Source organism: Aythya marila, assembly GCF_965140915.1.
Source record: "Aythya marila genome assembly, chromosome: 3".
NCBI classification, from domain to species: domain Eukaryota; kingdom Metazoa; phylum Chordata; class Aves; order Anseriformes; family Anatidae; genus Aythya; species Aythya marila.
In genome coordinates this window covers 21,466,718-21,494,104 of record NC_139044.1, presented here as the reverse complement: position 1 = coordinate 21,494,104, position 27,387 = coordinate 21,466,718, and the positions used below count along the sequence as shown (strand labels likewise).

Below are 27,387 nucleotides of genomic sequence, written 5' to 3'. Positions count from 1 at the left end.
GGATAGAGGTTTAAGAAAATTAACTTTCTAGAATATTACAGTATACAATTTCACACTTTGCAGGTTATTCTTGAAGATGTTGCTATGCTGCATATCAAACCAGATCAATTTACATATACCTCAGATCACTTTGAAACAATAATGAAATATGCTGAGCAGCTTATTCAAGAAGGGAAGGCATATGTAGATGATACTCCTGCTGAACAAATGAAAGCAGAGCGTGAGCAAAGAACGGAATCTAAGCACAGAAATAACTGTAAGCAGTTTTAAGCTTCCTTTTTGCTTTTGTATCTTTTTAATTTGGCATCAAAACTTGATTTTTATGAAAAGTTGAATGAGTTAACTAATTGCGTAACTGTAAGGTTCTTCTAGAAACCTGGAAATTATAGAAAGGCTTGGGTTGGAAGGGACCTTAAAGATCATCTAGTTCCAACCCTCTGCCATGGGCAGGTATGCCACCTACTAGATCAGGTTGCCCAAGTCCTCATCCAACCTGTTGCGGTGTCTCGCCACTCTCAAAATAAAGGATTTCCTCCTTTTATCCAATCAAAACCTACATTTTTTGTAATTTAAAGCCATTGCCCCTTACTTATCCTGTCAGTATACTTCCTGATAAGGAGTCTCTCCCCATCTTTGTTATAGGCTCCCTTTAATTATTAAAAAAAAAACACTTACAAAGGTCTCCGTTTTCTTCTCTAAGCTAAACAATGCCAGCTCCCCCAGCCTGCCTTCATATGGCTAGTGCTCCAGCCCCCTGATCTTTTTTGTGGCTCTCCTCTGGACCTGCGCTAGCTTGTGCTGGGTGCCCTGGAGCTGAACACAGTACTCCGGGTCAGGTTTCACAAGAGCAGAGTAGAGGTGGAGAATCACCTCCTGCTACCTACTGGTCACACCAATAGGCCAGGATGAAGGTTGTCTTTCTGGGCTGCAAGTGTACATTGCTAACCCACATTGAAATTTTCATCCAACAGTACCCCCAAATGTTTACTGCTATAGGGCTGAAGTAACTATACCTTTAGACAGATGCAGTAAATCTGAGTACGTGTGAATTCATCACCATTCATTACCACTTAAAAAAAAAAAAATTCAAAATGTAAAATGTGTCTAAGGGAGGTGGTAGCTTTGTCTTTTGTTACTGCAGTAATAAAATGTGTTTCTGTATGAACTTCAGAATAACTTAGAAAATAATTTATTGGTTTTAGGTGTTAATAAGAATCTACAAATGTGGGAAGAAATGAAAAAGGGAACAGAATATGGACAAACTTGTTGTCTACGAGCAAAAATAGATATGAATAGTAACAATGGATGTATGAGGGATCCAACTCTTTATCGTTGTAAAAACCAACCTCACCCACGTACTGGTAGTACCTACAAGTATGTTCAATTTCTTCTTGTGTGGCATGTAATTTTTACTTTTTTCAGGGTATTTACCATTCCATAGTAAACTTAATAATTGGAATCTGCTAGCATTTTTCGATCAGAATATGTAATGAGTCTCTTGACTTTCTGAAACTTGTTTGTTTGAAAACAGTAGTAGTATAGGATTTTTTTAGTCTTGAATATTAATGCTATGATAATTTAATTTCCTGATGGCTTTCTTTGTTTTAAAAATGTGTTGCTCTGTTTTTTTGTGGGTTATCTATTTTTGTACATGCTCTCCTAAAGAAGATATTATAAAGAATAAAAAAGATTTGTAGAGATATATCTGAAGATATTTAGGATCATATGCTAAATATTTCTAATATCTAAATATAAACGATGCTTATTTTAAACGTTTAAATATGAGGAAAGTGTTTTGTTCTTCTGCCTTGCAAATCGAAGGTCTTTATTTTCAAGGGTTTATCCTACATACGACTTTGCCTGCCCCATTGTTGACTCTATTGAAGGTGTCACACATGCACTTAGAACAACTGAATACCATGACAGAGATGAACAATTCTACTGGATCATCGAGGCACTGGGCATAAGAAAGCCATATATATGGGAGTACAGCAGGCTAAACCTCAACAACACTGTGTTATCCAAGAGAAAGCTTACATGGTTTGTCAATGAAGGGCTCGTGGATGGATGGTATGTTACTCGTTTGTAGTTCAGCTTTGTTGTTGAAGATACTTGTGACTGATGCATGCATGTTTGGGACAGTGCTTAAGTATCAAAGCAGCATGAATAAATATTTAAACAGAATTTGTGAACAGATTAATTACAATGGCTTCTGAATGCACAATGTGACTGTTTACTACGCTACAGTAACTGTATATATGCATTTTCGTATCCTAAAATAAATATAAGGTAGCTTATTTTGGCGCTGTAGCTCTTGCAACTTACACATTTTCCACACTGAGTCATCAGATACATTCCTGAGCTATGCCAGAAATTTTCCTCCCTTCTGTTCCCTGCTTCTTCCTCTTACATTCTTTTTTGATTGTTAACTGGATTTCTGCAGAAGATAGAGGCTTCTAGGTGGCCTGGTACCTTATGTATTTTCCTAGAAAGGATGAGCAGTGAGTTTATGCTTCTGCAGTTAGGTCAAAGTGTAGAGAGACTCCTCCTTGGTTCTTCCCCACAGTGACCTGGCTGTGGGAACACACAGTAGATGAGAATTTGCACCAGACATTTTCTATGGATAAGAGCTTAGTCTTTTCAGTTAGGTCTTCTCATCTAATTCACACAAGCACAGTGCATTGAAGCTGTGCTTTTCACTTGCAGCAGTATTACTAAAGTTTTTGAATGATCTAACTAATAGGTAGAATTTAACACGTGATACTGATAAAAACTTTTTTTCTGCTAGGGATGACCCAAGATTTCCCACTGTGCGTGGTGTCCTGAGAAGAGGCATGACAGTTGAAGGTCTAAAACAGTTTATTGCTGCTCAGGTGGGTATTTCCTTCTTTTCTGATTATTTGAGTTTCACTTGGTAAGGACAAGTTTTCATGAAGTTTCAGTTAAAATACTTGTGTGACTGTTAGATTTCTTCTGAAGGCTTGCTGCTTTCACGTGTACTGCTTTAAAACATAGGAGCAAGTCCTTGCAAAATGCTGTAGCAGGTTTTGTGTTTAAAAAATTACTTGTTTTGCAAGCTTGAGGTGCCAATCTGAACTGTTTTGATGAATGCAAATAGTAGAGGGTTCTTAGTCTGTAAAGGACTGTGTATTCATGGATGTTTTTTGTTTTCCAGGGCTCCTCTCGATCTGTTGTGAATATGGAGTGGGATAAAATCTGGTCCTTTAACAAAAAGGTATGTGTTTACTTGAATTTGAAACTACTTGTGATATCCTCTGTCTGGAATATGTAGAAAATCTAGCATTCATTGGAGTGCTTATCAACACAAGTAGCAGTTGCAATATGTTGCATCATTTGGCACACTTTCAGGAAAATGGAATGTCCCCCTTGCCTCCCCTTTCTAACCTGAATTAGCACTAATCCTGTCGATTATCCTAAACCAATACTTACTTGCCTTAATTATTAGTATGGGAAAATATAATGATATATGTAAAGCTGATATGAAAACTGCATTTCATTTTTCTGCTTTCAAGCTGCGAGCTATCTGTAAGAAGGTATTACTCAATGCTTTTTACCTTAGCATATAGCTTACAGTGCTGTAAGCATACATAGCATAAGCAATCATTTTTGCAGCTTCATAGCACAGTCACATTTGCGTATATAACAGGAGCTCTACAAACCCACTGAAAATGCATTATTCCTAGCTTTAAAATGCTGCCCGTTTCTGGTTTGGCTTATCCGTAAAAGTAAACATATGTATTGCTCAATTTGATTCATGTTAGCCACTCTTCCTTTCAGTGGCAAAAGTCTAAGATGCTGGGTATACTGCCTGTGTAGATAAAGCCAGCACTGCTGATGTTTCTAACTGAATGTCAAATAAGGAATACTGCATCTTGACATGGTTAGTTGCTTTTTGGCAGCGGATGCTTGGACACTATAATAAGGCGAATTATTAGAATGCTGATTGCATATTTTGTGTGATTGTGGAAACACCTGTTATTTTGCATTGGGATTCCTGCTCGTTTTTGCTTAGGTAGTACCCAGATCTGTTCATTTAAGTAGCTTTTGCTTGTCTGGCATGCGTCTTGTATTCATTCATGTATTTTGCATTTGGTCTTCTATATACACAAAGGTTTATGAATTGGTTCTTTCTGTTGCTGCATACACATGACGAAGAATTGAATTTGAGAGGGAAATCCACGATGGACTGCCAGGGCTCATTTTTCGAATCACCTTTTAAACTGACTTTCTTAGATCTCCAACTCCTTAGACAGCACCACATTTATTAGTCAGTTTCATTCACATCTGTCTGTGCAGATTGCTTTTGTTCGTACTGTGGTTTGCAAGCTATTGTTTGCACACAGGTAGTTATGAGCTCAAAGACTTGATTAGTGTGAGAACTTGATTAGTGTGAGAACTTATTTTACTTGTTAATCAGTACAAAATTTACATTTACAAAATTTTTAATATTTGCAGTCTGAGGCAGGATTGTTGGTTATGAGTAAAATAAAAGAGCCTAGTAAGAACATGGTAAAATTCAGTCGTTTAGTTATGAAAATTATGATATTAAATCACAAAATACATATACTTGGAAATGCATACGAAAGTCCTTTTTAAAAATGTCTCTAACATCTTGGAGTCTGGCTTCAGCTTACTTGCTTATATCAAGTAATTAGATGCTAAATATTTTTTCCTACATTTTCTGCATAGTTTTTCACTTGTGCAGGAATAAACTGGTGGGAGGGAAGTCACTATATTAATAAAAGCAGATGTTTTCTTTTGTGTTAGCTTCCAGTTAAACTGGTAGATCTCTTTTTTGGTCCTAGAGAACAATTTCTCTCGGATTACATTTTTAAGTTCCTAGGAAAAGTTAGTCAGACCAGTATTTCAGGTATGAGAAACACCGTGGAAAACTGCTTGGGCCGACTTTGAGAATGGACAATAAAAATATAGGGAGAAGGTTTGGTGGTATCTTTTTCTTGCCAGGCTCAAGTTGTAGAAATCCTGACAAAGCCAATATTATGATGTTGCCTTATTATAGTATCTGATGCTGCTGTATTAAAATTTTACTCTTAATTGGTGCTTCTTCTATAGCTAAGTCTGTCCCTGATTCCTGGAGTACTCACTTGGAAAATTAGTATGGGATCAGGTTTTGTGCTGCTGGACAAAAGAGAAAACTGCACCAAACTGCATTGCTTTAAATTCAGCTACCTAGAAAGAAAGTGGTCCAGATTTAATACCGGTAAAACTATCAAAGTACTTCTTACTATCTTCCTGATGAGGTAACAGCTCATAAATTTGCTTACTTCTGATGGCAGTATCCAGTGCACAGTTTTTACTCAAAGTAAAAACTAAAGAAGGGAAACTCTTTTTATTATCACTGTTCTCTCACTTTTTATCTTTTATAAATTTGGATCAAAGTAACATTAGGGCATACATTAAAAAAATGCAGTAACATAAAGAATACCAATTAATATTCCTTTTTTATTGTTTTATACAACATCTTATTTCTCTATCAATGGCATATATTCATGATCCCCCTCATTTGTTTTCTGTAGGTTATAGACCCAGTAGCTCCTCGGTACACTGCTTTACTGAAAGATGCAGTGGTCCCAGTAAATGTTCCTGAAGCTCAAGAGGAGATGAAAGAAGTGGCTAAACATCCAAAGGTTCTCGCTTTGCTCTTAATATTCTTGTATTGCAGATCAGTAAGGTTGGAAGTACATTGGCTTAGAGCAGTCAGCAAGGAGAGTCCCTCATTTTAACTTATTTAGACCATGGGAGATAAAACCAAGGTGTGCTTTTTTCATAAAATTGTCAGAAAGTCAGCAATTACTGAATGTGTTTGTTCATTTAAGAGAATGATGTAGGAAACTGCAGTGTATATATTTACAAAAGCATATAGATGAAGTCATGACAAAAGGGAGTTTTGAGAAGAGGCGAGATATTACAAACGCGGAGTGAGGCTAAGACCTTTTTTATTATTGTTTAATATAAACTTTGACAGAGAAGTTTAAATATAAAGTTTAATTCAAGCTTTATTGTTACAATACTTAAAAATGGTAATGCTTATCCATGAGTGAAGAATGTGAGATGAGAAGGATGAAGGGGAAGATTTCTTTTAAATACTATGTAAAATTAGACTTAAGTAGAAAAGTGAAATATTAAACTGTTAATCCTACCATTATCTGGATTTTTTGGATGTGGCTTTTAAATTCAGATAGCAAATAGTTATTAGCAAGAGTTCGGTTCTTACTGATTTGAAACTCTTAGTAATCAATTCAGAGTAATATTCCTCAAGAAGGGGCCTCTGTTGCTGGTACAATTTTTTTTCTTTCTGCTACAGTTAGGAAAGATGCTTTACTTTGAGCATGACATCTGAAGTTATGCTTCAGCTTCTCTGAAAGCATCCCTTAGATATCAAACTTAACCAAGAAGCAAGTAAATGTTTTTCAAGTTTTTATCTTTTTTTTTTTTTTTTCTTCACTTTGTTGCTCTGAATACATCTGTGGCAATTTCTTTTAATGTAAAGGTCAGCCTCTGGTTTGCCCTTTTCCTTGTGGTGGATTCATGGGGAAACAGGTTTTGAGTAGATACAAGTGATAATTGTGACTCTTAGAGTCAAAAAGAAGTTTGGTAAGATACAAGCCTACATGCTAAAATATTGCTATTAAGAATGATGCCTCCAGTATGTAATGAAATGAGTACTGACCAGAAGAAACAAATTTCAAACTCATGATCAGTTGAACAATTCTGAGCTCCCATCTGTTTGCATTTAAAGAAAAATAAAATTAAATTAAAAACAAACAAACAAAATGCAAAAACAAGATGCTATAAAGCTGAGTATTTTTATTGTTCTAAGCAATACAGTAATATTACTATATTTAAGGATCTATCCAGCTGAGAGAAGATGCATATTTAATTCCATATTATTAGTAAAAAAGTGAAGCTGAGAGTTAAGAAACTTGTTTTGAAGCGAACTTGCATAACAAGATGCAAATTTGTTAAAAGCTAGTTAGTCTTTACATGTAAGATCTTGAAAATGTGTGGACTTGAAGGAAATAGGGCGTGCTGTCAGTTGTGATGGACTTATTGTTGGGGATGTAATTTTTGAATGTACTGTCAGAGGAACATATACAGTGCTTATGAACTAGAAACTTGAGAGATAGATATAGAGGAATACTGTAACTTTCTGTTACTGTTATTTTAAGTCTTTTATATTCGTCTGTATTCTGTCATAAGGAAAGTAGTGTTTGAGCACTGCATTAAATTTAGCCAGTTTGTGTAATAGCCTCTCTTTTGAAATAAACATCATTTTTCACAGAATGCCGATGTTGGGTTGAAACCTGTGTGGTATGGCTCCAGAGTGCTGATCGAGGGTGCAGATGCAGAGACCCTGACAGAGGGAGAGGTGGTTACATTCATAAATTGGGGCAATATTATCATCACTAAATTAAACAGGTAAAAATACTGGGAGATGAAATTAACTTCTGTTTTTCAACTTTTTGTTGATGTCTGTAGTAAGTATCTTTTAACAGTTTCAGTGGGTGTCCATTTATATAGAGATATCTACTTTGAAATATATCACAAAGCTGGATGTTTGGCATAGAGCATACTTTACTATAGATCAGGTCTGAAATCACCAGTCGGTCCTACTGCATGTCTCCCTTATTCAGTGTTCTGTGTTTGTTGGTGGTGTTCCACTGTGAAACAGCTTTGTCAGACAAAAAACAAACAAACAAAAAACAACAACAACAACAACAACAACAAAAACCCTTGGAATTTTAACAATTTTTATTCTGTAGAAATACATGCTTTTACATACTAAAAAATTAAACCGATCAAAATGTAAGTTGTAGAACTTTTGGTGAGGGAAGGAAATCATAATATTTTGGAAATAGTTATGTTGAGGCAGTGGCAGAACGGAGTGAGTTGGTACAGAGAATGTAAAGCAAATACGTAGAGATTTAGAGATTTTTCTCATGTTCCAAAGTGTCTTGTGATATTTAAAAAATCAGAAGTAAAGGGGAACTTCAACAGCAGTGACTATACTTTTCCATTTCCTACACTTCAAAATTGAACTCTGAACAATTTTTTTTCAGTGGATCTGTTGATGTACTCTAGTATCAAATGAGAACAAATCATTTAGGTTTTGCTCTTATCCTTTCTGTTTTCCTGTAGAAATTCAAGTGGAAAAATTCTGTCCATTGATACCAAGTTAAACTTAGAGAATAAGGACTTCAAAAAAACTACTAAGATCACTTGGTTAGCAGACACTCCACGTGCACCGCTCATCCCAACTGTCTGTGTTAATTATGAACATCTAATCACTAAGCCAGTTCTAGGTAAAGATGAGGATTTCAAGCAATATATCAACCAAAATAGCAAGGTAAGATGTTTTTCCCCTTTATATTTTACAAAGCTTTATTTTTTTTTTGCCATTGCTATTTCTTGTTACTGGTTTTTGACAGTTTTTAAAACTTTGACAAACTTAATTTGTCAAACAAGCAAAGGGTGTGTATCTTGTTTGTATGTTTTCCATTCAGCTTCTCATAATAACATTAATTGAAATGTAGTAATATGACTTTAATTGTGATTTTGTATACTCATGCATTACCTGGCTCTTACATGTGGGACCAATAGTTTAATTTTTTTTGGTCATGTTGCATTCTTATAATATGGCATCTTCTTGCGAGTACTTGTTCCGCTGCCTCTGCAATCAACTGACATTTCAACACTTAGAAAAATTAGCACTATCCTTCAACAGCTCTACCATTTTTCTTACTGTTTCTTGTGCCCTGTTAGGTTTGGACTGATTTATTTTAACTCTTACAGCAAGAAGAACTGATGTTAGGCGATCCTTGCCTTAGGGATTTAAAAAAAGGGGACATAATACAACTTCAGAGAAGAGGATTCTTTATTTGTGATCAACCATATGAGCCAGTGAGGTAAGCTACTTAAGAACAGGCCAAGCAGACATCACAGAATTTGCTTTAATTTGCTGTGTTTTAAGATGTTCACACATCATGTCAACAGTAATGTTGCCAATATTTCGCCAATGCTGCAGATATCTTCCTCTTTACCACTTTTCTGTGGGTTATTTTTGTGGACTATCATGTTTTTTGTCTATGTTTCTGTGTCTTCAACTGTCTAAGGCAAGCGTGTGGCACTTTCTGGTGCACCTCAACTAGCTTGGATTTGGTAGAGATCAGGTTTCCTTGTTCTGATTCTAAGAATATAAATTAAGAAACAATGTTACAGATTAAAACAGTCATTTGCCCAATTAGTGTGCACAAATATTCTTTGTAATAGTTCTTTACAGAATTATCAAACATCTAAAATTACACTGCTGTTCAGCATAGCATTATTATATAAAGAGAACTTGCTGTTCGTAACAGGGATCAATACGGATCCCCAGCTACGTAAATTTGAATGGCTACAACTGTATACAAAGGCAAATACGGAGTTGTGAAAGAGAGACTTGAAGAGCAGAACATTTGTTGCAATAAATGTTTTGTGTGTTATCTTGTATTTCTTGTTGTTTTTTATAAATCTTCCTATAGTCCTTACAGCTGTAAAGAAGCCCCATGCATTTTGATTTACATTCCTGATGGACATACTAAGGAAATGCCAACATCTGGGTCAAAAGAGAAGGCCAAGGCTGAAAGTGCGAAGAAAGAGGTAAATTTGTGTTTTTAAAAAGTGCTGTAAAATGTATTACTGTACAAGGTGGTCATGCTGAATATTTGGCTTTTTTTTTTCTTTTTTTAAAGGCTAGTTCAGCAGTAAAAGGAAAGTCTGCTCCACTTGGTGGTGGTACCTCTACTCCAACTTGTACAGCATCTGAAGACCATCTGGTTATTTACAACAGGGTGTCTGCACAGGGTGATGTAGTTCGTGACTTGAAAGCTAAGAAGGCAGCAAAGGAAGATATTGATAAAGCTGTGAAACAGTTGCTGGCCTTGAAAGCAGAATATAAAGAGAAGACAGGCCAGGAGTACAAGCCTGGAAGTCCTCCAATGTCTGTGAATGAACAGTGTGTGTCTTCAAAGCTTCAGACCTCTGGTACCCTGGACAGTAAAGCTCTGTATGATAAAGTAGCAGAGCAAGGAGAAGTTGTCCGAAAACTGAAAGCTGAGAAGGCACCTAAGGTGGCTGATTAAATTATTATTTTGTTTGGGTTTTGGGGGTTTGCGTAGCCCATTGTCCTCTGCCTTTGGAGGTGAATGGGTTGATCACACTGATCATAATTTGCACTGAGCTGTGTTCTATCAAGACTTGTGTTTTCCAATATTAATCTTTTAGCTAGAAATATGACAAAATGCTAGGAATTTGCTTGCATTTTTATGGATATTAACAAACATTTCTTAGTTCTGAAGCATTTATGCCAATGCATGAGTTGATTATCTGAATTTGGTCCTTGGGGTAAAAATGTCCTGCAGTTTTTTTATTTATTAATTTTATTAAATATAGTCAAATTATGTGACTTCATAGGATTGATTTGTTGATATTTAAATATTATTTTAAAAAAGAAAAGTAAAGATCCAAATACAACAGATATCTTCAAGGCATCTTTTTGGCTGGATCTGAGCATAAGAAACATAGCTACTAGTAGCTGTGTTCATTCTTTCTAATGCAAAGCAAAAAAAAGAGAGGAAGTAATATACTTTGTGCCTGGTGGATAAATACTGTTCATAATAGTGTCTTGGTGGCACCATAAAATCTAAATCAATGGGAAGATCTAAACTTTGTTGTTATGATTTTATTCAGGATAGATAAAGAGGTTTCCTTAACTTCAGATACTTTGTTGCATTAGGAGAATAATAGATGAAACAACTACTACATACTTAAGAAAACAGAATAGGTGTACATAATCTGCAGGTCTTTTCATAAAAGCATTTAACGTGTACTTCAGAGTCTCATGTCTCTACATCTTTGTTTCTCCCTCTTTCTACCCTTTTCTTTCTTTCAGGATCAGATAGGTGCTGCCGTGGACGTCCTTTTATCCCTTAAGGCAGAATATAAACAACAGACAGGCCAGGAGTACAAACCTGGAAGCCCACCTGTGGTCTTTGTCCCTGCTCAGTCTTCTCCTGTTTCTACTCTTCCACCCCCATGTCCAGTAGACAGCAGATCTCTGTACAGCAAAGTAGCTGAACAAGGCGAAGTGGTCCGCAAACTTAAATCAGAGAAAGCTTCAAAGGTGTAATAGCAGTGAATACTTCTGAGTGGAACAGTATTTTCAGTTTAGATTAAAACCTAATCACAGGCTTTGTGAAACTTGGGGAACAAAATCTAAGCAAATACTTTAAAATTCCATAAAATGCTTTCGTGAATTCTCTTAAGCTGATATGGTTGACTTCACAAGTTCTGCGGTAGTGCATGGCGAGCCTGAAAAAAAAAAAAACAAAATATTTTTTTGTTTTTGTTTTTTAATGGTACAAGCTAAGTGAAGGAGAATATAGGCCGTAACTTCAGAAAAAGGTCTGTAGGTTGAAGGCTAGAATGGCAATTATGAATCTGGTGGTAATTTGATAGTGTCAAGGGAACCCATTCTTCGTTCAGCGTGAGAACTTGCTCCCATTCTCCTGTGCACAGAGCTATGCACTGCTCTAACTGCATGGAACTAAGCTACTTAAATGGGGAGCTTTCTTGGCACTGAAATCAGCCCTCACATATACACTGCCTGCTTAAATCCTACATGACTCAGCTCATAGGTATTCTGGCTAAAAAGTTTTAGTGCAGATCTTGGTAATGACAACTGCTACTAACATGTTACCTCTAGAAGCTGTATTACAACAGCTACCTTAGTGCCCACTCTAGTAAAGGTTATGTTATGTTAGCTATTGTGTTGTATCTATGTTGTTTCTGTCTTTATCTGCAACTGCTTTTTTTCCTTTCTTGCTTCAGGAACAAGTAGATGAGGCTGTGAAAGTTCTTCTCAATTTAAAAGCAGAATATAAACAAAAGACAGGTCAAGAGTACAAGCCTGGAAATCCACCTACAGCTTCTCCTTGTGTGTCTTCTGCTACACTTCCATCTTCTGTATGCTGCAGTAACTTGGGATCCTGTAGTTTAGTGGATGGCAAAGCACTTTATGATAATGTAGCTGAACAAGGTGAAGTGGTACGCAGACTGAAAGCAGAGAAAGCTTCCAAGGTATAACAGTAAATAGAGAGTAATCAGTTGCAATTCTTACCACATTTTGCCGCTGGGGGGAAATATTTCACCAAGTAATGATCAAATGGTGTAATAAACTCCCTTATATCCTGGTCAGAGCTTAGCTATCAAACTTGCATGGTCTGGTAATGTCACACAAGTTCACTCTGATACTGAATACTTTCTCAACTTCAAGACTTCATTCTAAACTTCATTCTAAATTTTACTGATATAAAAAGTCAAACTTGTCTATTCATCTAGATGTCAGAGATAAGCATGACAGATGTCAATCCTGCAGAAAATTTTAATATACTTCTTGCTGTGTTTGTAACAAATGAAGATAAAAGTATCTAGCGTGCTGCAACGATAGCAAGATTTATCAAAACTTAGCACATTCTGTGAGAGCTGTGGAAAGGAGCAGGAGACAAACCTATGTGTTTTCAGGAGCTGCTGCTGTTTTCCTCTCTCTATTTCTATGCTGTAGAATCCTTTTATCTTGCGGATTTTTTTAAAGTCATTTTCTAAAACATTGTGTTGTGTTTTTCAGTGTAGATTCTGCTGCAATTATTGATTGTAGCTGGCCTGGTGGGGTAGGGGAAGCATTCTCATACAACGTGATAGTGCTTAAAAACACTTCTGCTGCTTAGGGGCAATGTTGTGCTATTACTTGAGTCTTTCCTTAACTATGAAGCCCTCTGTTGATTGCTAGATGGAAATTTTATTTTCTTAGCTTAAAAATCAATGCTTCTTGTCGGTTCAGTCTTTAGTTCTCACTAGTACATCTTGCTATTTATCCTCCCTATAGGATGAAATAGATGAAGCAGTAAAACTCCTTCTTTCTCTAAAAGCTGACTATAAGGAAAAGACTGGACAGGACTACAAGCCCGGACATCCGCCAGCAGCTCAAGGTGCTTTGCCCCAAGCATCAAATACAGCACAGAGTGGTCCTGACACACCTGAAGCTAAAGCTCTATTTAACAAAGTAGCTCTTCAAGGAGATGAAGTTAGGAAATTGAAAGCAGAAAAAGCAGAAAAGGTATAAAAATAAAATACTGTAATATTAAATTTTATATGGGTATTTAAATTTGAAAATCTATTTCAAATCAGTGTGATTATAGGAATTAGAAATGTGCATTCAGAATAGGCAGCAATTGAATTCGAGATCTGAAATGTGCTTTTTAAATTGTTCCTGTCAGATATGGTCCTTAAAATGTTAAAACATTTAAGTATCAGCTTTTGCAGAGGCTTTCCCCCAACACTATGGATGTCCATAATGCCAAACATAGATCTGTTTCGCTTTTTTGATAAAGCGTTTACTTCTGTGGTTTCTGTATGAATTTCTTTGTTTGTCCTTCAAGGAAAAGATAGATGCAGCTGTTAAGGAACTTCTTCAGTTGAAGGCCCAGTATAAGTCTGTTGCAGGAGTTGACTATAAACCAGTTTCTGCTAGTGGTGCTGATGACAAAGACAAGAAGAAGAAAGAGAAAGAGAACAAGTCAGAAAAGCAGAGTAAGCAACAGAAGCAAAATGATGGACCGAAAAAAGAGCCTTTGCAAGGACAGAGTGGTAGTGATCTCTCCTCAAGTGGATCAGGAGAAGGTCAAGGCCCTAAGAAACAAACCAGGTAAAGATATGACCTTTAATCTATTTGCTAAGAACCAGAACTGTTTACATCTATTCAGATTTTTAGATATTTACAACTTTCTTGTTTCACTTGAAAGCATGAACAATTACAAAGTCATTATTAATTTTTATATTTGGGATCAAGCAAAAGCAAGTGACCGAAGCTTTAGTGCCTGTTGTACCTCATCCTCCTAGTGAGGAGAATTCCTGCTTAGCCTGTAGAAATCATAAGGCAATACACACAGTCTATTAGGAACTTGCTGTGTTTCATTATTTGCTTCTGCAATAATAATAAATAGCTTCTGCTATATTTTGCTCAGTATAAACCATGGGGGGGGGGGGTGAAGCCTTGTATTTGTTTTATTTTACCAAGGTTTCCAAAATACGTACTGTGAGTACCATGAGAAGTGTGTAAGCCCAACCCAGAGCTTGGCACCCCTATTGCACATGGAACTCTCCAGCGATGACTGCGGTGCATCCCTTCTCCTGCCCATGTGCTGAAAGTTTAGAGATCTTTTCACAACAAATATTATGCAATACTATTTGTTTCCTGTTTCAGATATATAGATTACATGTTAGAGGTGTGGTTATTTTGTATCAAAATTATTCTGGAGAAAGGTATTTTTCACCCTTAAAAAACATCTCTGCTTACAGATATACGTAAGCTTTACTTTGGTCTATTGTCATTTGAATCTGGTTAAAATTGGATGGCTTTAGCCTTCTTTAGGATCTTGGAGATTTACTAGTTATCTTTATTTTTTATTTTATTTTTTAAAGAGTCAGTTTTCTGTCTTAAAGTGTCTGATATGTTTAATTGGATAGCTCAAGTTGCATCTGTTTATTGAAACCACAGCCATAGGCTGGGTAAGAAATTTTTAAAAATACATGGTAAAACAGCTTGTGTGTGTGTATATCTGGTTAGTCTTATGTTCTTATTGGTGGTGCTTTTTTTTTTTTTGTAATGAGGTTCCTTGATAAAACCCTGAGTGAGAATTAGAAGGGTTCAAACACTGGAAAAGAAACTGAGCTGTTTTTAAAAATACTTGTTATCTCAGTGAGGAACTACTAGCAATTCATACAAGCCAATTCATATTGAGCTGTCAGGAGAAAAAAAAGAAAAAAAAAAAAAAAAAAAAAAAGGAGAAAAGTTGGCATTATGAAATAAAACTAAAATATTCTGTTCCTTGTCCCACCACCCCAACCAAAGGGGTGGAAAAAAGAAAGATTAAGATAAATTTCACTGCTAAATGCTCAATGGCACAAATCTGGTTCTTTTCTAATACCATAGGCTGGGTCTAGAAGCTAAGAAAGAAGAAAATCTTGCAGACTGGTTCTCTCAGGTAAGTGCACACCAGTTTTAATAAAGAATTATTCCATTCTCTTATAAAGCCGAAGCAGATATTGATTAATATATTATATTGTATTTCTGTTTTTTCAAATGCGTATTGAAGTACTTGCTCTTATGTTGTTATCATTGTCTCAAATAATGAAATGCCTAGATTGAAGAGCTGAATAAATTAAAGTAGGCTGTAAAAAGTATGAGTGTGTGTGTGTTCTCATAATTTGCGTGCATGTGTAAATTCCTCTTTCATTAAGTGCACACAACTTCAGTGAAGTGATAGGAATTTCACAGGCTTGGAAGTTTTATTTCATCTCAAGATGATGTATGACAAAAGTTATGATCTGTTGATACTTGAAGGAGTTTGTTGTCATACAAGGGCAGAAAAGAGATGACTAGGTTACTTAAAGATTGTAAATATATATCAGCGTTATAAATTATTTCTTGCTTCTACTACAATTTTTGCATAAGCCCAAAGGAATAAAAATCTTCTGATGTGAGCTAGAGAAAGTTCTTGCAAAAGCAGTTTGTTGGTTCATGGAAATTAGCTACTGACTCTTACCTTGGATTCATGAAATTCAATTTTAGCTAAGTTCTTACAGTATTCAGATCTATTATAGAACTTAATGTTCCTGCTTAACTTTCTTGTATAGGTAACAAAAGCAATCTCATCACATATCTTTGCTAAATTTTGAGCACAAATATTTTTAAATAGGAGTTGCATGCTATAGGCTTGAATTATCGAGTGTTTTTTCTGTATGAAATTGAAACATCAGTATCTGACTCTTTTGAAAGGTGATCACAAAATCAGAGATGATAGAATACTATGATGTGAGTGGCTGCTACGTGCTTCGTCCTTGGGCTTATGCTATTTGGGAATCTATCAAGAACTTCTTTGATGCAGAGATCAAGAAACTTGGCGTGGAAAACTGTTACTTCCCCATGTTTGTATCCCAGGCTGCACTAGAGAAAGAGAAGACTCATATTGCTGATTTTGCCCCTGAGGTACACTTCAAAACATTATTTTAATCTTAGTACAAGAAAACCCAACCCCTTAGTCTGCACATGACTATGAAAGGAAGTTTTCCTCAAACTTGTTTTATTTGATTTTTAATTATTTTTTTCCTTTAGGTTGCGTGGGTCACAAGATCTGGGAAAACAGATCTGGCTGAACCAATTGCTGTACGTCCCACAAGTGAAACAGGTAAACGTCTTGTCATTCAGTTTGACTGTAAAGAAAACAGTTACTGATATAGTGAAGCTGATAAATGAAGTCCCTTTTGAAAAGTGGAAACCCATCTTTTTGAACGTTTTACTGTAACTCCTTAAAATATTTCCTAAAATTTACTGCTGTCTGCCGCAAATGTGACTTACACTATTAGTTCCCTTCAGCGGACTTCTCTGGGAAACTTACATTCCAGGAACTTTTTCATTACTACCCTGAAAATTAACTGACTTCAAAAAAATGTTTTTTATTTTTTTTAATTAAATATATACTAAGGTTTGGTTTGATTGTACTTTGATCCACATCCTGCATAAAAACATCAAGCTATTCTCTAGAGAGACAGGATAAAATTAAAGTTTTTTTCAGTGAAAATGTGTTAAGACAAAAAATATGTTTTAAAGAAAACTATAAATAAAAGTGTAATTCTCACAGCAGAGAATGTTAAGCTTACATGTATCAAAGAAAAAATTTTGGCATGAAGTGGCTGCATTGTGCAAAGAACCAAAACTGCTTTCTTTTCACAGTCATGTATCCTGCATATGCAAAGTGGGTGCAGTCACACAGGGATCTTCCAATCAAGCTTAATCAGTGGTGCAATGTTGTGGTATGTCAGTACATAATTTCTGACTGAACTGTTCTATCATAAGTGCAGTGTATGGCAATTATTTTATGTGGATGTGGCATGATGATACTAATCACAGCACATATTTCATGTCACAAGTATAAACATGGTTTGTGATCTGTTTTTATCACTTGATAAAATCTATGTTACTAAAGTATATTGATATTAAGTACAAATCTGTAAATAGTTGACTTTTTTAACTTTATTCAGATTTTTTGAACTTTTAAGTGGCAACATATTTATAAATATTATTTTTAATAAATAATTTGACCTTTTAGTGTTAATCATGGCATACAATTTTGTTCCTTGTTATGTCTTGTTTATAGCGTTGGGAATTCAAACATCCCCAGCCTTTCCTTCGCACTCGTGAGTTCCTTTGGCAAGAGGGTCACACAGCATTTGCAACATACGAAGAAGCAGCAGAGGAGGTAAAAAAGCAAATGCACTGACGCTTTTGCTTTCAGAAAGTTATCTTATCTTACTCCATGGCAACACAAACAAATCTTTTTAATTAGGACCTGGTGGAAATCGGTCTCACTTTATTTTGGGAGCCATCATGATAAACGTCAACTATGCTAGCAGCTGTTTTATCTCAGATGTAACTTGTGTGTAAGGCTTTAGTCATTTCAAACAGTATGACAAGTTGGAAGAGTGTGATCTTCATAGAGGATGTTAATTTTCCTTGAAAGTCTAAATAATAAGTTAACTTGCTAGTTGTAAGAAATTTTAGTACTTTGTCCAGAAACAGGTGCTTCATTGAATATCATGGTGTATCCTTATTTATATAGTAGATATTCAAACTTTGAGATGGAAAGTAGGAGTCAATATAACCATTGGACTTACATTCTTGCCATGACTCTTCTTATCTGTTATGGTTTGTATTTGTTGGTATTTCATTCATAGAAGATGAGGCAAAATGAAAAGCAGTTGAAGAAATCTTATTTTTTTATCACAGTTTTGAGGAAAATATTGTTTTCTTAAAGATTTTTAGATGCTAACACTTTGATTATAAATATATTTCATGTTTTATGAAAAACATAATACTAAATAATTCTTAAAATAGCATGTTCATCATAGGTGATGCAGATACTTGATCTGTATGCTCAAGTGTATGAAGATCTCCTAGCAATACCTGTTGTGAAAGGAAAGAAGACAGAAAAGGAGAAGTTTGCTGGGGGTGATTATACAACAACTGTAGAAGCATTTATATCTGCCAGTGGAAGAGCTATCCAGGTATTTATCTAATAAAGATTTTTTTTCAGTAATTACAGTAAGATGGAAGCCTTGAACTGATACTAGTGAGACTTAACTTTCAATTGAGCAGAATTTTCTGCGTGTCACTATTTCAGGGAGCAACGTCACATCACCTAGGACAGAACTTCTCAAAGATGTTTGAAATTGTATTTGAAGATCCCAAGAAACCAGGAGAAAAACAGTTTGCATATCAGAATTCCTGGGGCATTACAACTCGAACTATTGGTGTAATGACAATGATTCATGGAGATAACATGGGATTGGTGCTCCCACCTCGAGTAGCTTGTGTTCAGGTATGTAAAAATTGTCCATAATATGACTTCAAATACCCTTTCTTTTCCTTACCTGTCTTGGAATTCTTGAGCTTTTCCTATCATGCACTGAAGAGTTTAACACAGCTGTCTAATTACAGAATGTGCTGTATAAATTTGATACAAATCATTAGGGTGCTTGAGATGGACAAGCTCCCTTTAATAGTCCATCCATGTAAAATAATTTTATCTGTATCATTTCAAAGAAAAGGGAAATATATTTTTTTACTTCTGAGATAGTGAAATAAATTACTGGGCCACAATAATTTCTTAAGCTTTAATAAAATTATCTCATAATTATTATATTAATGTGAAATACCTGTCATGTTATATTGCAGGTCGTAATTATTCCCTGTGGTATCACAAATTCCCTTTCTGAAGATGACAAAGAGGCTTTATTGAAGAAATGTAATGAATATCGTAAAAGGCTGCTTGGTGTTAATATCCGTGTACGTGCTGATCTAAGAGACAACTATTCACCTGGTTGGAAATTTAATCATTGGGAACTTAAGGTACTTTTTTTTTTTTTTTTTCTTCTAGAAGGTTTTTCAAAGCTGAAATGTGGGGTATGTATGTGTGTATTTTATTCTGAAGGTGGATGTTTTCTCTAAATGGACAATTACTGCCTTATAATCAGTGATCACCTCTATTAGGGTTTCTCTTTATTAATATATGAAGAACAAGTGTTTTCCAAGACTTGCTATTTGCTAGGATAAACATGTCATTAGCAGTTTTTGAACTTTAAAGTCTTCACCTTATATACTTAGAAAATGGCATCATTACTACCAATCAACTGCATGTTTAAAAATTTGTACAAATACAAAGTGTCTTCAGGATCACAATGGTGTGTTCTTTGCACACAGTGGAACAGAGAAGATAAACCTGTATAGCGCTGACAAAGAAAGGAGCAATTTTGTTGATTTAAAACACTATTATGTTGCCCTTTATATAGCAGTTAAAAGAAACAGCTCTGTTTCAACAATTATAAGAGGTTTTTGTAAAACAAAAATAGCAGAATGGAACGAAACTATGATAATTAGGAATTGAACAATGTAGAGAGTGATGTTACAGGATCATGTTTTCATTTGGAATTTGAAATTAATATGTTTGTCTTCATTATGAGATGATAGAAGCTCCCTGAGTTGTCAAAAGTTCCTGTTGTTTCCAAGTTCTTTTTCTTTTGTCTAACCTCTTACATTTTAAAAAATGAAGCTCTAATACCAAGAACCCATGTTATGAGGCTTTTTTTTTTTTTAAATAGGTTTACCAAGGAGGTGCAGCAGGGGGCAAACTTGATGCTTTTTATAAAATATACTAAAGTATTCAGAATAAGCCATTTATACGTGTCGTCTTATATTTGAACTGTAGCTAGATGTCATCAAAATACATACGTAAAACCTTCATTTAGAATCATGTTGAGAAATAAGAGACCTAATTAAAACAATGAATTAGTATTCTCAGCATGAATGCTGGTTTTCATAGAGCTTTGGCAGTAGACAAGCACTTTGGGTATTCAGCTTACAATGAGAAAAATTTTATTGCCCTGGTAGTAGTCCAGCATAGTTCAGGTCTCCTGCAGCTATAACTTCACAAATGGCTTATGTGCTACTTCACTAAGTTACCTGGTGTCCCTCACCCCTTCTGAATTTCAACCTGTATGTTTCCCCCCCAAAAAAACTTATTTTATCTCCTTGTCTTAAATTCTGACATGGTTAAGAACAAGTAGAATACATAAACTGCATCATCAAAGTAATTGCAGACAGAGTGAACTCATTTTACTGAGTACCGATAAGGAAGTTAATAGGGTAAAACATACAAGGATACTAGAGTAATAAGTACAAGAATGAACTGGGAAGCATTTTACCTTATCTGTTTCTCAGCTTACCAGGTTTCTCACGCTACCTCTAAAGACAGACAAGTCATTGCTAGTTGTTTTATAGTGTCTGGCTGTAGTTCAATTGCTCTTTCTTAGGTAGTCTTCCTGTGTGGCCATTAAGATTCTTTCTTTCACTGGAAAATTGTTACAGTTAGAAAATGGGATGGAAATGATAAATACATTTTTTTTTTTTAATATACCATAAATTAAAATTTTTAAGTTGTTAGGAATAACTTTGAACAGCTTTTTATGTAGCTTTGCAGGAGGAGTAGATATTGCATCCTTGAGATGGATTTTAATGTATTAATTCATGGCATGAAGAATATGGGGTATGGGGAATCACAGACTGGTTGAGGTCAGAAGGGACCTCTGGTGATCATCTAGTCCAACCCCGCTGCTCGAGCAGGGTCACCTAGTGCATGTTGCACAGGTTCATGTCCAGGTGGGTTTTGACTATTTCTAGAGAAAGATACTCCATAACTTCTCTGGGCAACTTGTTCAAGTGCTCTGTCACCCTCACAGTAAGAAGTTTTTCCTCATATTCAAATGGAACCTCCTGTGTTTCAGTTTTTGCCTACTACTTCTTGTCTTACCTCTGGGCAGCACCAAAAAGTCCGCACAACACAACACATGCTCATGTACCCACTCTCCTATGCACTCTTACCCTTTCCACTGAAAAAACATGTACAGCTTATGACACACATGACATCAGGATGTAGAGGAAAATAGATAGAACTCAATAGACTCTAACTAGTAAAATGGGAACTTTCTGTCTGCCTGTTTAAGGGAGATGAGAAATTACATGGTTCTTACCACTGAAGTTTATGAAGCATAAAAGCTTTACATAAAAAAAGCTATCTGTTTATAGTCAAGTATTCCATGCCATCGACACTGATATTAAGTCTGTGTTTAACAGAACTGCTGTTTCTTATTCATACATCTGAAAGTGATACACATCTGAAAGCGAAACAAGACTGGAGCAAGAGAGTGTGAATGGGAAAGACAGAAATTAATAAAAGCGGTGCAATATGTGCTGATTTCTTTCAAAGAAACTTAAGTTTTTAAAATAATGTGTTAGGACTGTGCTTCAAAAAACAAAAGAAAGAATATTAACTCCTCTGAGAATCACTCATTGTAACTTCTCACTTTTTTTTCATTAAGGGTGTTCCAGTCAGAGTTGAAGTGGGACCACGAGACATGAAAAGCCAACAGTTTGTAGCTGTCAGAAGAGATACAGGACAGAAGCTGACTCTTTCAGAACATGAGGCAGAAGATAAACTGAAGCAGATTTTGGAGGAGATCCACACTAACCTATATAACAGGTAAATTGAGTGATATAACAAATGGCTATGCTAATCACACATGTAATTTACCTGTCGGAAGAATTTCTTGATTTATTGGTTAGACTGTTCAGAAAGACAGGTTTGGCCCATCTTTCTGTTTGTGATGTTTCATATTCCGCCTCCAGAACTTGTTCACATACATTGACAGAAGTTTCCTTAAGTGCTTGTGAAACACAATGTTAAAGGTTGTGAACTGACTTTAAAAATACTTCTTCGAATTCTTGTAAAGTATTAATAAAAAAAAAAGTATATATCATAAATAGTTAATTGGATGGTATTGTATGGGATTCATTTCCAAAAGATGCTTTTGGTAGGGAATTTTGAAAGATACAAAGTTGTCAAAGAAGCTTCAGTAGTTGAAGATCTATTTTCAGAAGTGTATGGTAAGACCCTATGTCCTCTTGACTTTCATACAATTGTTTTCTCATAAGAAATCAAATGCTTTTCAAACTGTTGTTTCACACAGAATTAAAGGATGTTAGGGATTGGAAGGGACCTTAAAAGATCATCTAGTCCAATCTGCCTGCCAGAGCAGGAACACCTAAATTAGGTCACACAGGATCACATCCAAGCGGGTTTTGAATGTCTCCAGAGAAGGAGACTCCACAAACCCCTCTGGGCAGCCTGTTCCAGTGTTCTGTCACCTTCGGTTATTGCATATCCCAAATCCCATGCATGTCTGTTATTGCAAATTCTTGTTCCCAAGCACACCTGGAAAGATCTAACTGGCTGATCAAGCGTCATGTCAGATGAGTTTGACTGCTGGAATATTCTTCCTTTCATGGTGATCAGGTTGTTTACAGGCAGAATATGTTTATCTATTTAAAAATCATTCTGTTGTTCGGATTTGGAATGTAATTTAAAAAACAAAATAAAACACAATTGCCTGTAGTATTTCTGTTACTGTGTACAGTTGGTCAATGTTGAAATGATGTGCACAACTGTGAATTAACATAGTAAAATATGCAGCTAACAGCACAACCCATTAGCAATTAATCAAGATTTCATCTCTTTGAGGGCAGAATGGTGGAAAAACATAATCTGATTAAGAAGATTCAAATTAATATATAGCTTCTCTTGTAATTTTTGTTTTGGCTAGCTCTGAAAACTTGGTTCAGTTAGCCAGTGAGATTATGTATATTAGCCTACCGTGACTCTGTTTTTTGGTTTTTTTTTTTTTTTTTTTATAGAGCTTCTGAGGACCTAAAAAGTCATATGGTGGTGGCCAATAATATGGAAGATTTTCAAAAAGAGCTTGATTCAGGAAAGGTAAGGGTATTTACTTCATTCCAAAATCCTTCTAAGCGCCTTCATACGCTTCCTGTCCCTTACAAATAATCAGAGGCTAAAAGCTTCAAAGACTGTATACATCCATCCATGTTGTAGCTGTTATGGAACTCTCCCCTAACAAGCAGATGAAGCATTGCCTGTAGAGCTGCACAAAGAAAAATAATCTTTTCCAAGCTAATTTATTTATTTCTTCTTTTGCTGAAATACTGTATTTATTAAATATGATGTAAAATTCTAGTGCTATCTAAGAGGTGAGAGTGCCTTGAAGTGAATTATGTTGCTGCAATTTGATAATTTGCATTTAAAGTGTTTGTATTTCTATTAGAAGGTGCTTTTCAGAGAGATTAATGTAAATATTTTATTCAGATTAAGATAAGCTACTGTCATTGTGCTAATAAAAACAGCGAAAAACTCTTGTCAAATCTTGTGATAGCGTCCAAGTTAGAGTCTAAAGTACATGCTACTTACGTCAGAGAAGATTTGCCTTTATGACCTGAGTAGAAGCCATTGAGTTCATTGAGAATTGCTGGGAATCAGAACCCTCCTTGGGTTGATAGTAAGAATAACCCATGATGGTGGATGATTGAGTTCGTCTGATCTATCTTTATAGACATGCTAGAGATCTGTGAAAAACTTAAAGTTCTGGCAAAGCATTTGAAACTTACATGAGTGATTAAATCTTCACCAGAGATTTGAGCCTCATTCTTTTTTAGAGATCTGCTCCCATTACCCCTGAAATTTTGTCACCGGCTGTCAGCCTGTGAAATTCTTCATATATTAGGCGAATGTATTCAAGTAGTACAATCTTCAGAATCAATCATTAAGACTGCATTTTATAGAGAGATCGGTTGTTGAGGTTTTTTGTTTTTTTTTTTGTACACCAATTAGGTCTACTCTGAAAACTTCAGAATTTCTGATGGAAAGTGATAGTGTCAAGAACTTGGTTACTCTTGTTGACTTCAAAAATAGTTTTAAGTTAGCCTTGACTTTTGATCATACTCTTTTCTTGCTTCTATTGCACTTGAATCTGATTTATAGCTAGTTTTGAAGGAATGATTGTGAATGTCAGAGGTGGGACTGATTTAGCATGCTTACGAAGTTGAGGATATGGATATTTTAGACGTTCTTGTGCATAGGTGCTGAAGTAGCAGTATTGTCTTATTTTCCTTTACAAAACTAAATAAAAGTGTAAAATACTCTGTTTTGGAATGGTTTGGGGTTCTTCCTGCTGACTACAAAGTAATGTTTGCTTAGAACAGCTCTCTTTAAAGCATCTCATGATTCTGGTGGTAGATTTTAACATAAAAATCTTTAGCCTTTGCTTAACAAATAATTCTACTCCACATAGGTGTTCAAATAGTACTACTGTTCTTTGAGTAGTATAACTACATGTGACTTCAAGATATGCTTCCAAAATAAGCGCTCCTTTAAACCATACTAGTCTTCAAGACAGAGAAACAGTTGAGGAAAAAATACGCTTTTATGTAAAAATCAGTTTAAATGGAGAGTCAAGTTCAATCCAAAAGGAAGAATACAACGTGGAGTTAATTGTATATTTGTACACGTTCGTAAATTGTTACCTTTTAATTTTCATGAATGCTGTAGGTATACCCTTTTTTCTCCTTCTGCAGAATTATCAAATGATACTGTCTGCCAATGTGTAAAATGCCTGGTCTTCAATATCCAGTACTCAGGTTCATGTACAGCTAGATTCTAGAGAGTGCCAAGGGAATTTTACTATTTATATTATATTAGAACTTGAATATAGTTTATATATTAAACTTTGAAATATGAATAAATATTTTTAGATTTCTAAGTTAATTGAGAAAACTGAAGTTCGTCATTTTATGACTCCCCATCTACCATTATATGTTGTATGCATGATATTTTATGCCACGTGTATTCTGTAATTTCTTCAAATTATATTGTTAGCACTGGCTGTGGTTTAAGAAGAAAGTTTGTAAGCTGAAGTACTCCTGCCTAATTCCTGTTACTGTATTCTGCTGACTGTAATTGAAATGTAGGCTATTAACTCTTTAAAAATATGGGCCGCTGCTCTGTTCTTTTAAGCTGCATGCAAAGTTTAGTTCAAACTATAAGAATAATTGCATGTGTATTGAAACTTTAACTAACAAAAGATTAATGTGAGCAAAATTAGAGTGGTAATGGTTCCTTTTTTCACTGCAAGAAAGTGAAGCTATGAAGTGAAGCTTACTAAAGGTGTGCTCCAGTTCAAGGCAAATTGAGAATTCTGCACTAATGATGTAAACTAGGTGAAAGAAAACCACAGATCAGTAAAGCTTATTCACAATATTGATAGAATTAAAATGATTCTGCAAGCAGAATTTAGTAGCTACATTGTCCTCCAGTCTTCCAGAGACGAGAAGTTTTTCTAGATGCATAGCTCACTTTTTCTACCCCTTCTCTCTTTCATTTCAGATTGTACAAATCCCTTTCTGTGGGGAAATTGAGTGTGAGGATTGGATCAAGAAGACCACTGCCAGGTAAAATATAACCAAACTGCAGAGGATCTGCCACGATCAAAATAAAAATGTTCCAAATGTAAAACAGGCATATAAGATGCCTGTGGGTGTAACACTCATGTACAGTCTTTGTCCTTGACTCTTGCTGTCCTGTGTAATACAGTATACTTACACCCTTAGATTTGAAACTTTCAGTCTAATTAGTGTGTTTTTGAGAGTTTATACATAATACACTTTATTGTATCTTCGTTTTTAAATAAAGATTTTTACTTATTAATATGCTTTTATTTCAGGGATCAAGATCTTGAGCCTGGCGCCCCCTCCATGGGAGCAAAAAGTCTCTGCATACCTTTTCAGCCTCTCCGTGAACTACAGAGCGGGGCAAAATGTGTCTGCGGCAAAAACCCTGCCAAGTTTTACACCCTATTTGGTCGTAGTTATTAAACTGCTATTGAAAGCACCTTCTCCTTTATCTGTGAATTGAACTTTTTTTAATAAGACTGAAATAGCCCCTAAACTTAATCAGTTTTGTGACTTTTTAGATGATTCAAAAGACAAAGCCATAAACCATAAACACCCCCAGTTGTCAGTCTTAGACTAGCAGTAATTCGCAGATTTTTCTGTAAACACCTCTAATAATAAACATGTATCGTGAGCTGTAATATGCTTTGGTTGTTTTTTCTATGTTGCTGAATGGGAAGGATGGAATATACCTTGCTCATGTCTGTCTTTTTTTTTTTTTTTTTTCATTTTTGGTGCATATTTTCTTGTACTCTGAGAAAATGTCTGAAAGATTGGAAAGAACATCATAAACACTCCAGTTCAGTGTTCCTATGTAAAATTTACACATAAAATGACTGCTTTTAGTTTTACCTTCAAAGCTTGTAAATTTTTCAATTTTCAATACAAACTTGCTGTTAACTTTTAGGCAAGGTAAATTCTACTATTTTTGGAAACTGCCTCTTGAGCCAGATGTTTCAAAGAATATATCCACCCCATCCTGAATCACATTTGAAAGACTATCTTAAAATAAATGCCACATTGTTAGCTGGATGTAGGTTAATGACATTGCAGGTATTTTGCAAAGTTCTGTTTCTGTTATCTTATAAATTGGCATTTATAGCTGTCTCACAGTGATACTGCAATGAGTAATGCATAGGCAATCTGAAGGGAGGTATTTTAAGTGCTAAAGATTTTAGACTGTGGTTATATCTATGCCATGTTCCTTAAAGTCCCTTTTCTTTTCCTTCACTTACTATGTGTAGCTTTAGCAGAGAAGGTTGAATGTTGCAGAGGTATGAAATGATTTGAAGAGGAAAAAAACCTATCATTTTTAGCATAAGATTGGCTTAAAGAAGGAAGTCCTGGCAATAAATAGCACCAAAGAGTAACTTTTGAATGGTGCATACTTAGCTTGTTCCTCATTCTTGATTTTGCTGCATGATGGAAGGTTACCTAAACCCCTTGTCCTGAAGAGTTGAGTGAAAACATGGCAATTAAAAAATTACACCAGTAAGATCCTCCCCAGACTCTTCCTAGATCAATACTACATGTCTCCCTGTTCTGCCTGTTTCCAAAATACAATTTTTGTATCAATAGTCCAAAAGTCTTAAGCATATATGAGACTTACAGTGCAGGTCTTCATACTTCTCACCTTTTCAAAAACATGTAAAATGTTTGCTTTTGCATAGATGCATGTGGCCAGCTTTCAAAATATTGTCAAAATACTGAATATGAAATTGAACCAGTGGCTTGTCCAGCATATTATCACTTGTGGTCATACCCCAGGTTTTGCGAGAAAATTGCAAAAATGGTTAAATACTTCAGACCACCTTGCTCAGAATGCTTGAACACTTGCAAAT

At 35.4% G+C, this 27,387-nt stretch overlaps 1 protein-coding gene across 3 annotated transcripts in view; it reads left to right on the top strand.

Moving 5' to 3' along the window:
* EPRS1 (glutamyl-prolyl-tRNA synthetase 1) overlaps positions 1-26,187 on the top strand; it is a 37,550-nt gene extending 11,363 nt beyond the window's left edge. The window contains exons 8-34 of one of the 3 annotated variants that reach the window (XM_082757479.1): positions 64-256; positions 1,203-1,374; positions 1,837-2,070; positions 2,789-2,873; positions 3,176-3,235; positions 5,559-5,669; positions 7,325-7,461; positions 8,182-8,389; positions 8,836-8,948; positions 9,564-9,681; positions 9,774-10,151; positions 10,973-11,203; positions 11,911-12,159; positions 12,965-13,195; positions 13,518-13,783; positions 15,071-15,122; positions 15,917-16,126; positions 16,253-16,325; positions 16,871-16,950; positions 17,295-17,396; positions 18,046-18,201; positions 18,318-18,515; positions 18,872-19,045; positions 21,571-21,731; positions 22,943-23,021; positions 25,482-25,546; positions 25,819-26,187. In XM_082757479.1, coding sequence (XP_082613605.1) covers positions 64-256; positions 1,203-1,374; positions 1,837-2,070; positions 2,789-2,873; positions 3,176-3,235; positions 5,559-5,669; positions 7,325-7,461; positions 8,182-8,389; positions 8,836-8,948; positions 9,564-9,681; positions 9,774-10,151; positions 10,973-11,203; positions 11,911-12,159; positions 12,965-13,195; positions 13,518-13,783; positions 15,071-15,122; positions 15,917-16,126; positions 16,253-16,325; positions 16,871-16,950; positions 17,295-17,396; positions 18,046-18,201; positions 18,318-18,515; positions 18,872-19,045; positions 21,571-21,731; positions 22,943-23,021; positions 25,482-25,546; positions 25,819-25,969 — 4,287 coding nt within the window. In that variant the 3' untranslated portion in view covers positions 25,970-26,187. The remainder of the gene's footprint in view (positions 1-63; positions 257-1,202; positions 1,375-1,836; positions 2,071-2,788; positions 2,874-3,175; positions 3,236-5,558; positions 5,670-7,324; positions 7,462-8,181; positions 8,390-8,835; positions 8,949-9,563; positions 9,682-9,773; positions 10,152-10,972; positions 11,204-11,910; positions 12,160-12,964; positions 13,196-13,517; positions 13,784-15,070; positions 15,123-15,916; positions 16,127-16,252; positions 16,326-16,870; positions 16,951-17,294; positions 17,397-18,045; positions 18,202-18,317; positions 18,516-18,871; positions 19,046-21,570; positions 21,732-22,942; positions 23,022-25,481; positions 25,547-25,818) is intronic. The other 2 variants (XM_082757480.1, XM_082757481.1) reach the window with 2 other exon arrangements.
* Positions 26,188-27,387: the final 1,200 nt, after the last annotated feature.